We start from the raw sequence: 16,314 nt of genomic DNA, 5'->3' as shown, positions 1-16,314 counted from the left end.
TTGCCTCTTGAATGGCAACATTTCCCATCTGGATAGATCAGGAGTTCTCTGTCAGTGGTCTGAGGCAAATGTGAAAAAAGTTTTACTGAGGTACAAAAAAATCAGCTTTCATCAGCACACATAGTTTTATATCACAAACTGAATGAAAAATATTATAGAATATATATAATAAAATTGTTAAACATCTTTCTCAATGGCTAAATATGATAAATATTTTCCATGTTTGGATTGAAATACTTTTTTCCATTCACACTTTGTTGCTTTAATGCAGTATGTTCTTCATGATTGTATTAAGAAGCCCACAAAAACAAGATGGTTTTCTGGAAAGCTTAAATCCCTCCACTAAAACGTTTTGTTCTTAACGGCGAGAAACAAACAAACAAAAACAAAAAAAAACAAAAAAACAAAACAAAACAAAAAAAAAACAGAAAATATGAAATATAACACAATTGAGAGGTTAAACCTTTAGTTTTAAATTATTATTGACTTTGGCCTTAAGATTACCAATATTTTTTATATCTTGAATTTGTTGGGATGTGAGTGCATCATATCAGGCTTAAAAGGTAAAAGCATGCATTTGCAGCATCAGGTATGAATGGACTAACGTTAGATAATTTTTCATTAGGACTTATTTTCCTTTTCACAGTGACCCCGTTTTCTTAATTCAGTGTGGGGACAAGCAAGGGAGAAAAATGGGACAGTGGGACAAAACTACTGAAATTTGTTGAAACAGATAAAGAGATGTGAGAAGGCTTTAGGAACAGTTTGATGCATTTTAAATCACAGCCAGCTGGACATGTCATCTGCTCATTGGCATGAGACAAAGTGTTCCTCTTCAGTGGATTGAAAGGTCAGGGTGACAGCCCAGTTCCCAGCACAGTGTGATATTGTACACTAGAGATAGTGTGTGTGTATGCATGTGTGTGTGTATGCTTACACAAAAGTACATGATGCACATATGGTTGTTCTTGTGGATTCACATAAGTTCCTATTTGTGAGGTCCTGCTGTGTTTAAGTTTAATTTGCTGTTTGAATAATCAGTGTGTGTGATGTTGATCAGTGTTAAGATCTGCTTTATCAACCGCAGAGGAACAGTGTTTGAGTTCACCATTTTGTAAAAAAAAAAAAGGGGGGTGCAGGTATATAGGGTGCAGGCACAAGAAGTTAAGCTAAACAGTCAAGCTAAGAATGCCAAGTTAGAGAATTTATAGGCAGAAATCTGGATAATGAAGCACTGAAGGTGCATGGATGGAAGTTATTGTGCATATTGTGAATATTTCTCTCTCCTCACCAACTAGAAGCTGTGAGATTCTAATCCTGCTTTCTGTCTGTTCACCTGATGCTGATATTCATCACATATTGTTCCTTCTGTGTTTAGAAGGAAGCAGCTTCACAGCTTTAAATTCATCCTGCTAACTTTTTACCTTTTAGTTAGTAAATCCTGAACATTTCATTCTTCTTTCTCATAAATATTTGATTTTATATATATGAAGAAATATTTAAATGTTGCTGTTTAAAGAGAAAACTGCTGCTAAATCTGTTTATTTGTTTAGTGCAGGGGTCTGCAGCCTTTCCAATCCAAAGAGCCATTTTTCCCTTAGTCTGCTAAATAAAACTCGTTTAAAGCTGCAAATGTTTTGAGATGTTTACGAAAAAAAGACAATATATAATTTTTGATAAATGTGTATGTATACATATATATTAGGGCTGGGCAATTAATCGAATTTTAATTGCAATTACGATCTGGGTTTTGAATGATCATAAAAATGAAATGGTCCGATTATTTTCTGTCCTTCAATTTGTGCTGTTTTCAAATCGAGAGCAGCTGTCATTGCAGCGCTTTGCTGCAGACTCCTCCCACAACCGCTTTAGTTTTATTGAGTTGCAGACACCTGGACACACGGGAGGCGGAGTCGCTCCTTCTCCATCATTTTCTATGTAAACTTGTGCGAGTTTCCTCCAGCCAGGCGACAAGCGACAGTCGTGCATGTAAAATGTTGCGTTCGTGCACACAGACGTGCACACGGGGGCTTGCGACGCAACACAAAAAAATAGAAAAATGTTCAATTTTTGTGAGTCGCAACTAAATAATCCACCAGCTCCCAGAGTCACAGAGAGACAAACGTTATAAACAAACAGGACTTTTTTCTCAATTCACACAATGAACAATCCAGGATTTAAGAAACTCATTAACACGTTGGACAAACGGCATCACTGCCATCTCAACACCATTTTAGTGGACTGTCTCTTTCTTCCCTGTATGGTGAGTGTAGTGAGGGTGTTGTGAAAGATGTGGTGACAGTCCGATGTTTCGCCACCGCTACGGACCTGTGGTAAAGCCGCACCAGAGCCGTATAGAAATGTCGCGCTACATTTTATTGACCCGGATTTCAACGTGAAAACGAAATGTCTCCAGACTATTTTTTTCCGGATCACACCAGGCGGAACATAGCTGCTGGTCTGAGACAAACAATAGCTATGGGGACCAGGTGGAAAGAAACTAGCCGGCATTACTACAGTAAACTAAACACTTCAAATCCCCCCCCCCCCCCCCCCCCCCCCCCCCCCCCGTTTTTCAGTTTTTTTGTAGTATTTTTTTTTCAATAGTAATATGTACATCAGAAATATGTACAACAGAAAGAACATGTATTAGTCAGTACAGTGATGGGATAAACTAAGATATGTGTTGAAATAAAATTTACAGATCTGTCATTACATATAACATCTTTTACAGTATTCTTCCTTTTCCCTTGACAGTAAACAAGCACAAGCCATGGATAGAAACATCTTACCATGGTGTGATCACAGAGAACATGGACACGGTGCTGCTGGACCCTCCTCTGGTCGCTCTAGACAAGGATGCCCCGGTCCCTTATGCTGGTAGGAAATGCAGATGCACAATAGCAAACACCCTCTCACATGTACACATAGTTAGCAAGTTTACATACACAGTTAAATCACACTATAGTTGTGACACAACTTGGCCATCCAACTGCATTACTGTCCAGCGTACTTTCATCTCTGCTACAATAGGTAGAAGTTTGTCCCTTTTAGTTCATCAGTATTTGACTTTTCAGATGACTTTTTTTTTTATAGACAATGGTTTTTTAACTTTGGTCCTTGAGGGCCAGTGTATTGCAGGTTTTACCCACAACCCTGCTCCAACACATCTGACTCAATGGACATGGACACTGGATCCACCAGTGTGTTGTCATGTTCTGCACAGTAACCCATTAATTTGAGTCAGGTCTGTTAAAGCAGGGAAGCATCTAAAAACTGCAAGATATTAGCCCTCGAGGGCTGATGTTGAATAGCCCTGTTCCAGAAGAAAACAGTTTAGCTGCTTAACTGATAACAACCTGCTTTCACGTTGAGATGTGAATTTGAGTTTTCAAGCTGTTTGTGCGTGCCTTATGCATTTCAATTTCACCACATTGTTGTTAGACATTCTCTGGTGTTACTGAGTATTTTTCTTCTCCTATCAGCTCACAGTGGTATCTGCAGAGCATGAGCTTACTGTAGACCCTGGAGCAGCTTTGATGTAAAAATATAGATTTAAAAGTAATTCAACTTCCTAAAGCATTATCTAAATCTACTTTAAAATTCAGTTAGGTTAGGTTTTTTTACTGACTTTAAGCTTTGTGCTGAGTATAACTCTTACAGACACATACAATAAGCAGAACTTGCTCACACATTATGTCCATACACAAAGGACCTCAATGAGGATGTCTCAGCATTGTGTGCCTGTAACTGTAGTAACTTAATGCCACAAGACAAAAACAGATTTTATAGCAGTTGTTTGTACTCACTGTTTTTCACAGAGACTGAATTCCATTTATCTCTCCTAAACAAATGCAGATATATAGATATATATATCCCAGATCCAATAGGCCAATTGCCATTAAACTGGGTGTGTGGGAGTGGAGAGCTGACATTTGACATTGCAACATCATTACAGATCTCATCTTAAATTGATAGTTAGAAGATGATGTTTTCTAACAAGAGCTGGAACCAGACACAGGTACAGCTAACGGTAACAGGAAGAAGTGGGACAGAGAGAGCTGTTATAATTGAACAATTATTGGACTCAAAGGCAAACAAAGAGGCTTTTGGCAGCCAACGCTAAACAGCTCATTATGGCAAAATGGCTCCTATTAATCCAAGTGCTGACAACAATGGAAAACTGATAACTCAGCTGCTTTCCTCTCTCTTTGTTTGTATTTGTTGCTCTAACACCACAGCGCTCACAGTCTTGATCAGTGTTATGTGAGGGCTGTGCTGGATGGGTAAATACATAAGACCTTGAGGAGTGGGAAGCTGCTTGAATCTGTGCTTAAGTTTTTTTTTCTCACACGAATTCAGCTCTTATACAATTTTTTACAATGTAAACTAAATACTGTCAATAAAAGAAAGGGAAGAGAGAATTCAGTCTTAATGGGGTACAGAATATATTTCTCAAAAACATCAACTAAAGCAATACTCTGTTTAACACCAAGGGTGACCATGTTAACACCACTTTAAAAACCTCTTTTCCACACAAGTAGCCTTACGGTGATTTACATGAAAAAGCTTTCTCTGCTAAACATATTGTTGATGCAGTGAAAGTTCAGTGACATCATGATGGATAGGCAGGAAAAGATTTTATTTGTTTTTCCTTCCATGATTAACATGTAGTTTGTTTACTTGAGAAGGTCAACCCGGTTGAGCTATCGCCCATAAAAAAAAAACAGAAAGGCTCCTGACTGGTAATATTTCTCTCCTTGAATTCTTTTTCATTGCATGTGGTCCAATGAATGGAACCAATACAATAGCTTCCAAGGAGACTGAAAAAAATGGCCATTAAAGAGCAGCTTTGTCCCAATTTATCTCTCTTGGCTCAGCTTGTAAAAACCCCCACCCCAACCTGCCCCACTGAGTCTAACTGTTCTGTCAAATTTTTATCTTGATCTTTATCCTTATTTGTGTCTTTTTGCTCTACCTAGCACCACATTCCTTCTTTCTCAATCTAGCCATCCTTTTTCCTCTTCACTATCTCGACACATTGCTCCCAGCGAGCCCATATATAGCCAGTCACTTACACTATAGACACTCTCATCAATCCTCGTTTTGTTTTACGGTGCAGTGTTCTTTCCTCCTGGCTCCACATTAATTGCACTGTGGGAAAACAGACCAGGATTGTTAAGTACTTGCTTGTTTCCTCCACTGTTACACTTTTCTCTAGTCATTCTTTTTTTTTCCACTCTCTCTTCTCTGAATTCTTCATTTCTACCGCACACCTTGCCTCTATGTAAATCTTCCACTTTTCCCTCAGTCTCTTGCTCTTGCTCTGTCCTGGCTTCTCCTGCAACACCACATTTCACTTTGATGTAAACTACCCACAGTGGGCCTAACTTGAACATTAAATGCTGAGACAGACATCCTGGAGATTCATTTGTTATGCCTGTGTGCCTTGATGACATCCTCTATCATTTGCCACCCCATAGCAAAACCCTTGCACGAAGTTGTGTGGGTTGAGGAGTATTCTGTGTACTGATTGAGAATTCTCAATCAAATTAACATGAGAAATGGTAGTAGTGGACTCCAGGGTGTTGCAAAGCAAGCAAGCAGTTCAATTTGCTTATTCTTTATCTCAAGGCCACAGTCAACAGGCATGAATTCCTCACATTCATCATGGTACTGGAATAATGTACCGAGGTAGACTGTTTCCTCTGCACAACTCACACAGAAGAGAAATATGTTGGACAATACAAGTGAAAGGAAAAAATAGATTGATGGGAGTGAATGGAGGAAGCAAAGACACAGTACAGGAGGAGGTAAGCAGATACAACTCCTTGTTGTTTTTTCTTGTATGTGTAAACACAATACACAGATGACATTCAACACTGATCTGTAATTTTTGCCTTTTACAACAACAGTTTTTGTTTATATATATATATATATATATATATATATATATATATATATATATATATATATATATAATTTTGTTTTGTTTTTGTAACATAGAAGAACAGGAGAAGGTTCATACCATTACAATGATCTAGAGGAAATAATGTGGTAATGCTTGTGGTAAATATGTGAATGTAGAGGGAAATAGTATTTCAGATTTTGTGTTGGTGTTCAGCATATTGATTTGAGTTCCAACATGAAATAGCTGCTTTTGTGAGTAACATTAAATAAAAATACTACCCTTCAGATTAAATCTCTGCAGGACACATTTTAAATGGATGTTTTGAATTCTTGATATAGTGACTTTATTTTCAGCTAAACCTTTAATTTTAGATATTATTATTATTATTATTAAGCTGTAGCTGCTGGATTGATGTTGGCATACATATTAGAACATTCAATTTCAAATAGTTTGCTCTTGGAAATTTTCTTTCATGCTAATTATTATTGTTGAAAAACATAATTAGCTTTTTTTTTTTTTTTACTTATATTTGTCCATTTTTTTTAACCAAGAATTCAGTCAACATGGATTTTTTGCTGCCAGTGTGAGTTTATAAATGTTAGACTTCTTATCATAAGTTTAAAGCCAAGGGTGAAGGAGATTTTGGGAGAAAAATGCTTTTGAATTGAGCGAGCAGGACTGATTTACCTGACTCACTTCTTCATCAAATGTAACAGAAGTTAGTTTAATAATTAGAAAGGAAAAGTAAATATTCCTGTAGATCTTTCACCATTAAGCCAATAATAGGTTACAGCTGGATCCCAAACAGGGATTATTTCTTACATCTTTATCGTCTTATTCTTTGTATAACTGCTGATGTGCTGTACAGATGATTGGAGATAGCAAGATGGCACATTATCACTATGAAAAAAGCTGTTAAGTAGAGATTAGAAGATAAATCTATAGAAAAAAATCATTTCATGGCATCATTACACAGAAGTAAAATTTTACTTGAGATCACTGGTTCTCCTGGCCAAATCCTATTTCACTTTCTAAACTGTATCAAAATGAAAAATAAGCAGACATGGTAATTAAGTTATAGGACTCAACAAAGCAGAAACTACAACACACTTCAAAGCAGTGGAGCAAAAGAAGTGGAACAGAAAGGGAGAGGGACAGAAATGTTAGGAAAAAAGGTAGGTGATGTGAGAGCAGGAGATGAAAGCAGGAAACAAAGGTAGACCCAGAAAATGGGAATATGCATCAAGTGTGTGTGCATGTGTGTGTTCATCAGAGACAGAGAGAATGGAGAGAGAAATGATGTGATGGACCATCAAAGGATAAGGGAGGATATTGAAGTGACAGTCTGATCAAACCACACAGGTGTCTGTTTCTATGCCCTAAGAGGGAGAGGAACATATCACTTTGTCTGGCTATCTCCATCTTTCTCCTCTGTGTCCTCTTTGACTTCATGAAGTGGTTAAAATTTCTGCAGTGGGTGCTTGGTTCCCAGGTAATAGTTAAGCATGTCTACAAAATGAAACAGATGCATAACATCAAGATGATGTTCTATTCAGATTACTGATACTTACCTACAGGCTGGGTGTCAGTGTAGTGCAACCAGCATGTAATTGATTCATGTATCTCTCTCTCTCTCTCTCTCTCTCTCTCTCTCTCTGTATATATATATATATATATATATATATATATATATATATATATATATATATATATATATGTATAATAATAATAATAATAATAATAATAATTATTATTATTATTATTATTATTATTATTATTATTATTAGGGCTGTCAAATGAATACAGTTTTTAATCAGATTAATCACAGCTTTCAAATTAATTAATCATAATTAATCACCATTCGCAACTATGCCAGAAATTTGCCTGTTTTTACTGTATTGTAAGAACAAGCTGATGCTACAAATATTTACTGTAACTGACCTTCTCTTGGGTAAACGTCAGATGTCCAATTGTCAGTAAATGCAGCATGTAATGTACTTCTACATGCTGTCCTAAAACATCTCTACCATGTTCTAGATCATAATTCTGAATAAATTTTTTTTTTATTAATTATAAAAATAAAAAACAGCAGATGTGGCAACTGAAGTAAAACAGCCAACATTGATGAAGAAAACTGATGATCTGGAGAAAAACAGTTTTTTTCTTTTATCATGATAAAAGTCCTGCAGCAGCATCACCCAAAGTAAACACCTGTTGATAAATTATATCATTGGGAAGTTTTTCTTCACGTTTTTACATTAGATGTTGACTTTAGTTGTAATAATCAGTTCAATATTTCATAAAATCTAGACCTAAAAAAAGGTCTGATTTGTGCCCCCCCTGGTCAGTGCTCCTGCCTGGGCCCTTGTCAGAACTTTTCTAGACCCGCCCCTGCATAGCTGAAATCCTTTCCAAAGCTACTTTCTGTTGTCAGCTACTTTGTTAGAGAAAGTCCTGCCAAAATCAATACTTTGAGGTGAGTATGTGATGGTGTGAACCATGAACCGCAAGTTTCCTCCTTCTCAGCTGATCAATAAAGCCACGCAACAAAAGAGGAGAGTCGAGCTGATCACCGACAGCCGTTGTAATTCACGGAGCAATATGAGAGGAGAGGGAAGAAGCAGCTGTTGCACAAACCTGGAGACGACCAGAGATACTCTAGAGCAGAAGAAAAGTGCGGGTGTGGAACCCTTTCACCAGGAAAAGAGTTTGTGTTAAAACACCCACATTCTCCACAGAGGCGACGTTCATGGGTTGCTCCATTAATGCTGTTTATTCTCAAATCCATCAATAGAACAAGCCGTCTGATCTTTTACACCGTGTCTCTCCATGTCCCGCCGTCATAACAGAGAAATGGCAGATGTATCGGGATTGTCATGCTGCGCATGCATTAATTACGTTAAAAATTTTAACGCAATTAATTACATAAATTAATTATGGCCATGAACGTGTTATTTTTGACAGCCCTAATTATTATTTTCTTATTTTATATAATGAGATATTTTTATCTATAATTTGCACCAGATCACAACAGAAGTATCAAGAGTTCTTTTTTCTAGAACAGGTTTTTTTTTTTCTGTTTTCCTGTTTATTATTTTTTATTTATTTTTTTATCCTATTCTCAAGTTGATGTGTAATTATATTACATCATGTTTCTACACCCCCATCAGCAGAGAGAAGAGCGCACCTTGGAAATAGTTGCATCAACCAACTGTAAAACAGACAGAAATATCTGCTTTAAAAATAATGTTAGCTCTTATTCAATAATAAAAGCAGCTGGAGGAGTTTTCTTGCTCTGGTGTACTAGGAACTTCATGTCCATCGGGAAACATGCACAGCTGAACAATCAGTCCTCATCATCATCGTCATTTCTGAGACGAATTACTGCTAAAAATAGGCGTCTCATATTTAGCTTCTATCTCTTAACTCTCGTAAACTAGCTAGATAGCTACCTGCATACTGCTCGTCTTCATGTTTTTTCCTGTCTTTCCTGAAAAACAATGCGCTTGCGTGCGGAAGACTTTTCTGGATGGACGGGGGAGTGTGCTGTCTGCTGTGTGTGAGAGAAGCCTTGTGGTGAGCTTCACGCCAACAAGCAGACAGAGCGCTACAAAGAAAAACCCACGTAGTAGCTTAAAACGCTGCTGTGATAGTTTAAACTCGATGTTCGCAATGTAGCCATTTTATATATCCGATGTAAAAAGTCTCGGGATACATTTAATATACTCAATATATCGTCCAACCCTACATACAGTATATGTACACTAGCGTTCAAAAGTTTGGGGTCACTTCCCTATTGAATCCCATGGCAAAGTGACCCCAAACTTTTGAACGGTAGTGTACCACCTCTTTTTGTATTATGCACTCTTCAAATCGATTTCCAAAATTCCAAGACCAGAATGAGTACACAAGAGATTTATATCATGTATGAATACACACAGTCTCTCATCAAAACAGCCAAGTTGATCCACAGCACCAAACACATTTAAGTATAAATACATTTTAAAAAGTTTGGGGTAGCAATGTTTTCAGTCTTTTCTTTTTCCTCTCTTTTCCTATAAATTTTTGCCTGTGAGAATAAAGTTTCTCTTTTTAATCTGACCAAAAAAATTGTAAACAAGATATTTGAGATGTTGGCTGATTTTTTCTAGCATGCAAGACATGCTTTTTCCTTTTTCCTATTTTCCTTGAGGACCCTCTTCATGCAATTTCTAAAAAGCTGTGGACCCCCTGCCCCACCCCGTGCTGAAACCATGCTTGATTTCGTGCTTTAATTAGCAAGATTCTTACCATAAATACTGTATTCTGGCTGAGTCCTGTCCTTCCATTAAACCAGAATTAAAGATTTAGTCTTACTTTTCCAAAAAGACCAGTTCCATGTGAACGAAATGCCCAGATGATTAAAACAACTTGACCAGATACACATTTTTAATCACAATGGCTCTGAATGGTCAAAGCCTCAGGAACCCACTTTGCTCTTTGAGGGGTGTGACACAAATTTGTGGTGCTGCTGTCTTTTTTGGCAACAGTTTTTTTAAATATTTTGCAGATAGCCTTGTTTTGAAAATTTTCCTTACAAAACTGCTAGATGATAGATCTAGTGTTATTTTCTGAACCAAGTTGTCAGTCTCACACCCAGCTTTCATCTCTTAATGCTTGTAAACTAGCTTGATGCATGTACTTACTTACACTCTCTGTGCTTCTTTCCTGTCTCTTCTGATACAACACGCATGCGTGCCAGAAAGTTTTTTGGCTGGGCAGGGGAGTGTGCTGTCTGCTGTGAGTGGGGGATTTGCAGTGAGTGAGAGAAGCCAAACTATAATCAAAAATCACATGTAAATGCCTTAAACACTACCCTGACAGCTCGTACTTGATGTTTGTGAAATAGGCATATTATACATCACATGTTCAACAACTTGTGATAGATTGAATATTTTCTATACTTTGCCCGCCTCTAGTTATGAGGATCTAATCTAATTTTTAAAAAGATGTGCCAAAAAGAACATTGCCATCTTAGAGCATAGCTGTTGCATATTTTATGTGAGACTTGGCTTGACATCCACAAATCCTCAGAAGTGTACAATGTTGTAGTTACAGCACAATTTTCTCCTTGTTTTTTTCTGCAAACTCTTTTGCTATTTATTGAAATTCAAGACAAGAAACTTACTTTTGAAAAAAATGTACCACTTATTTTAGTTTAATCTTTCTTTGATTCTTTCGCTTTCTTATCCATCTTTCATCACAAGGTATCATTAGATTGGCCTTTTAGTCACAGCCTCAACTCCTAAATCATCTGAGGAGAGGCTTCTGTCCAGTGTAGATCCTGACATCCACTTTTATAAACCAGAGTGGCAGATATTTGTCACATTTCATTGATTCTGGTATCTCTACTGGACCTACACATTTGCCCCCATGTTTGTTAGCTTGCCAGTTGGTCTCCCTGCAAGGATTGTTTCTTGTTTTTTTGGGGTGTTTTTTGTACTTGAAGAGCTTGCATGTACTGGTGATTAAACATGCTGGTCTGTCTCAACAATGCGGTTATGTCTGAGTGCTGTGTATTTGTTTATATAGATTGCTTCTACAATTATTCATTTTTCATTCAGCTTGTAGCCCTCTGTTGTCAACAAGCTATAAAGGATTGTATTGACTCTCTCCCCTGTTGAGCCCACCTGCCTTGCACAGAGTTATTTAAGGTTTTGTTCCTTTCCATGGAATTTATTGCACAACAGACAGGATCTACAAGCCAAACCTGATTACATCTTTGTTTCACTGAACTATATCATATGCAATGAGACAATTTATCACCAAGTCAAACAAGAAAGCAAGCCTTTAGCTGGTAACTGAGAAGACGGTTTAAATCGCACAACTACTGGAAAAGACTGGCAAACAGTAAAACTTGATCTTTTTATAGAGAGTTGGAATCACTCTGCTTTTCCACTGTTGAGGGAAGATAATTGGATTCTTATAAGATGGTCAGAGTAATTACACGTCCAGTAATGCTTGACTGGAACTCTGTCATCAATGCACTGTCAAATTGCTCACAGTGTCAAACAACCTCTTAGCCTCTGATTGATTTTTATGGAGGACCCAGCCCATTCCATTACCAGCCTATTACCCCATTTTTTCGATTTTCTACTGAATCTTTCTCTCATTTCTTGACACAATATGATTTTCAATTTCTATTTTGCTGTCTTTGTATGTGTGTGTGTGTGTGCGTGTGTGTGTGTGTTCTTTCATAATAAGTTAAAGCTATGTGTGTTTTGTGTATGCCTTTATGTATGAGTTTTTTGGGGGTTATAAAATGTACTATACCAGCCCCACACCTTTTTTAGTAAAGTGGTATGCCATGCAAGTAAAACATTGCCCAGCTGGTGCCACTAAACCCCAGTGGCCCATCATCTGTTTTCTACACAATTTCACATCATACATTTTAGCTGTGTATCAGTAGGTGGACATGCAGCATGCTGCTGAAAAGCTGAAAGTCTTACAATTTAATTTATTTTATAATACAATGACTGCAGCAAAAAATAGAGATTGGGAGCTGAGATGTACTCTGTGACGCCAATACCTGTCAATCAAAAGATACCTTGTTCAGGATACTTGAAATTTGATCAGATTAACCCTAAACAATAATAAAGCACTTATTTACAGATATAGTCTGAATTCAAATCTCATTCTTGCCGCCTGCAATGGTGGAAAGGCAGTCAAACATGTTTACAGATAATTTCTGGGTTTTGGTAGATAAAACACTAATGTGTTGCATCTTTTTTCTCAAAATAAAAAGCTGAATGAACTTGTTCCTTGTGAGTAGAGCACTGACAGACTGCCTTGGTGTGAGTTAAAATTACTTAATGAAATGTACAGTAAACAGCAGCTGAAAATAATCTTGCAATTTGCCACATTCTTAGACTCTTGCTCTCTCCCTCTGTCTCTGTGACAGTGGTTTGACAGAGCTTCAACACCTTGACAGGCCAATTAAACACTAATTTGCATATCTTACTCACTTCACTGGCCTTGTTCATAAAGGGATAAAATAAGTTAATCTTACCTTTTGACCTGTGTATGATATCTGCATTGGTCAGACTAACTTTATCTTGAGTCATTTATGACCCCTACACCAGGGGTTCTCAAACTTATTTTTCAGAGGTCCATATCGACTCTCCATTGAAGGCAAGAGGTAAAAAAAAATGTGCAAAAACACATTTCACAGTTTTTTCTTTCATGTGTAAACAACATATAAAACTATGAAAATAATAAAAACAACCTAATATTACAAATAAACAAATAACTCAAATAAATATTTCATATAAATTAAATTCACCACATTCTGGAGGAAATTCAGAATGACAAATAAGAAGGGAAACATTGTCAACATAAACATGAACATCTGACATTTTTTTTTTTTTACTTATTAACTTTAAGTGACATATGGAGTCAAAAACAGAACAGTTCAAAAGCATCAAGTCTAGCAGGAGACATGGCGCTGGTTTTGTCTAGTTATTTACTAGTGGAGTTGTTACAAATGCCCACCCTACTCTGCTTCTGATTGGCTCTAACATCACAAACCCTTGTGTACTAATAGGCTACTGGTTCCTGTCATTTATAGCAGCCTTTGCTTATGTCCTCCTGCCTGCCTGCCAACCTGCCACAGACAGATGGCATGTTGGCTATCACCATACAGTCTAGGTGTCACAGACAGTTGAGACAAACCGCTTTAAGGGCGAGACGGCAAAACGTGGTGAACATTGTTATCATTAGATCGCCGTGAATAATATCCAGGGACACTTTATTTTCCATTATAACCTTTTTATTTATGGAACATTCATTTTGAAAAAGACTTAGGATAATAGCATTTTGTAATTCAAAACATAAGTTAGGCTGGGTCCAGACTGACATGTCTCAAGACTTTGAGGATTCCTGCCCTACACCTTCCTAACTTCTCACTTCACCCCAAACTTCATCTTTACTTTTACTCAGGACATTCAAATCCATTGTTTCTCTATTGATAGTCATCATCCAAATTATGAAAAATAAACATGACAGTATTCTGTAATGAATTAATTGGATTTACTGATGTCTATTTTTCCACAAAACTCAACACTAATGTCTAAGGAGCTATCGCAGTTCTCGATATACTGTACCTGTACACTGACTCTTAATGTAAAGCACTTTGAATTGTCCTGTACATGAAATGTGCTATACAAATAAACTGCCTTGCCTTGCCTTAAGGAACTGATAGGCAGATAATACTTTATAAAATATCTATTTCCCCCAAAACTTTGCTGAAGGGGAATTTAAACTAAAACTATACAAAAAAAATCTATAGCCTAATCTCAGTATACAAAACAAAGTAATTTATGAAGCGTTGGACTGCACCAGGCCCCTTTCATGATGCACACCAACTGGCTCTCCATGATTGCCTAGCAGCACAAACGAACCAGCTGTTAATTCATGGAACTCACTCAGAATATTTAACCCAAGGTCAAATAGTCCTGATGATGAAAGATTACCAGAAGAGGGCATTTCTCTCCAACCAATGGGAAAATAACCTGCTTATGTACAACATGGAAGCTTCTGTCAGATATCATAGTCGACAACCTGAGTATGCATGTCTCAGTACATGTGATATGGCTTTGCTCATTATTTTTTGCACTGTGTCCTCTTTGTCATGAAATCAATTATTGTCGGCTTAAGATGTCTCCTCCTGACTCAAGATAACTTAGAACAAATCAGCATTTAGCTATCACATTGCATCAGCTCTGAGGGCTGTCCGTTGTTAGGGTTTTGGAGGAATTCAGTGGATTGACTACCAAAGAGGCCAATTCAAAGCCAACTGCACATGTTACTGTTAAATATAGCATATATCTAGTAGATGATCTGTTCCCACTGCTGTTCAGCAGAGTCCTGAATATCCTTGGTCAGTTCTTCACAAGAGTGACTATGGATACTTGTTCAAGAGTTGTACAATCATTTGCCACCTCCTCTACTTGGCTGAGTCTCACCAGAGCATACATAGTCGCTCAGATCTTCTTAAAAATTGGCAAAAATAAAATGTTATAATGATATGATAACCACTGTTAACATACTGTATGTGTCGTGTCAGGTATCCTCTTCACAGCCAGCAACTGTGCATACATTTTACTAGAGTACAAAGTCTGATGCAAAACCCCCACCTTGGAATGACTTCTATAGGTGTTAAATAACATGATTTTCTTTTTTTTTATTAAGGTGGATTTGTCTAGTATCGATGAACTATTTACCTCAGTAAATGTCAGATTGGCTGTGTAAAATGGGTTTAAATGTGAGTCTTGCCTTTTTTTGTCTATCAAGGTGAAAGACAAACAGACTTTGTATTCAGTGTTGCATCAGCCTGAGAGATCTTGAGATTAACATCTGTATTGGAGAGACAGAGAAAGTCAGGGAGAGGTCAAACAGGACAGGGGTGAAATAGGCATTTAGAAGCTTTACGAAATGTAATATTGTGCAGTATTTAAAGTAATGATATAATATTCAAAACTACGTTTTTATTGGTGCAGAATTGTGTTGACTATAAGAATTTTCAATTTTATTACTTTAGACAGCTGAGGTTGCATTCCTTGTACCTCCACCATTGTTCACAGGCAGGTTTCTACAGTAGTCCAGAAAGGACAAACAACAGAGTGATCTTTTTTTAATTGCTGTAACTCTTGTTCCACATTTTTAAGGAGATGGTGATTGGGTGGTATTTAACTGGTTGCACTATGCAGCTAGATTTCATCATATCCTTATATTCTTAAAACACAGAATAACAATCCTGCAGTGAAAGTTTTACTCAAATAAAAGTATTTTTGTAATGGTAATAACCAGGTATCAATGGATGGATGGATGGTAATAATAATAATAATAATAATAATAATAATAATAATGACAATATTTGGAACAACAGATGGATGTCCTTGGATGTCCTAGCTAAAATGCTAAAAATCTTATATTAAGGAAAAACTGGGAGATAAACTTAAAGCCTTACTGTTGATAGCTCTTCAATAAATCAGATTCCATCATCATGGTGCAATATTCTTTGAGCTGACTTCCTGAAACATACAAATAATCTTTTTTTAATGGACTGAGGGGTGTCAAGGGTCAATTAAAAAAGCTAAATTATTATAATTTGCTCATTTTCAACCCATTACCCTATTTTGTGTCTCACACAGGAGGTTTCAATTTGTTGTAGGAGCGATGAATTCTCTGAATGTGGGTTGATAGATTGAAGTCAGCCCTAGAAAATGGGGGTGTTGTCATTAATAGTATCTAGGAATGAGCTGTCATGTTGCCACCAGGCCCACACACAGCCGAGGACAAGATGTAGGAGACAATACTTGCTTGGCTGTGAGATTTTACTGTGTTTTACAGCCATAAATCAAAGC

The 16,314-nt window shown here is 37.0% G+C and overlaps 1 protein-coding gene across 1 annotated transcript in view; it reads left to right on the top strand.

Annotated features, from left to right (window-relative positions):
- Positions 1-16,314, top strand: part of clstn2a (calsyntenin 2a) — a 157,773-nt gene that overhangs the window by 80,971 nt on the left and 60,488 nt on the right. The window contains exon 2 of the mRNA XM_041993079.1: positions 2,758-2,880. Within this exon, the coding sequence (XP_041849013.1) occupies positions 2,758-2,880 (123 nt within the window). The remainder of the gene's footprint in view (positions 1-2,757; positions 2,881-16,314) is intronic.

This window comes from Melanotaenia boesemani, chromosome 8, assembly GCF_017639745.1.
Source record: "Melanotaenia boesemani isolate fMelBoe1 chromosome 8, fMelBoe1.pri, whole genome shotgun sequence".
NCBI classification, from domain to species: Eukaryota; Metazoa; Chordata; class Actinopteri; order Atheriniformes; family Melanotaeniidae; genus Melanotaenia; species Melanotaenia boesemani.
This window is presented reverse-complemented; position numbering and strand designations above follow the sequence as displayed.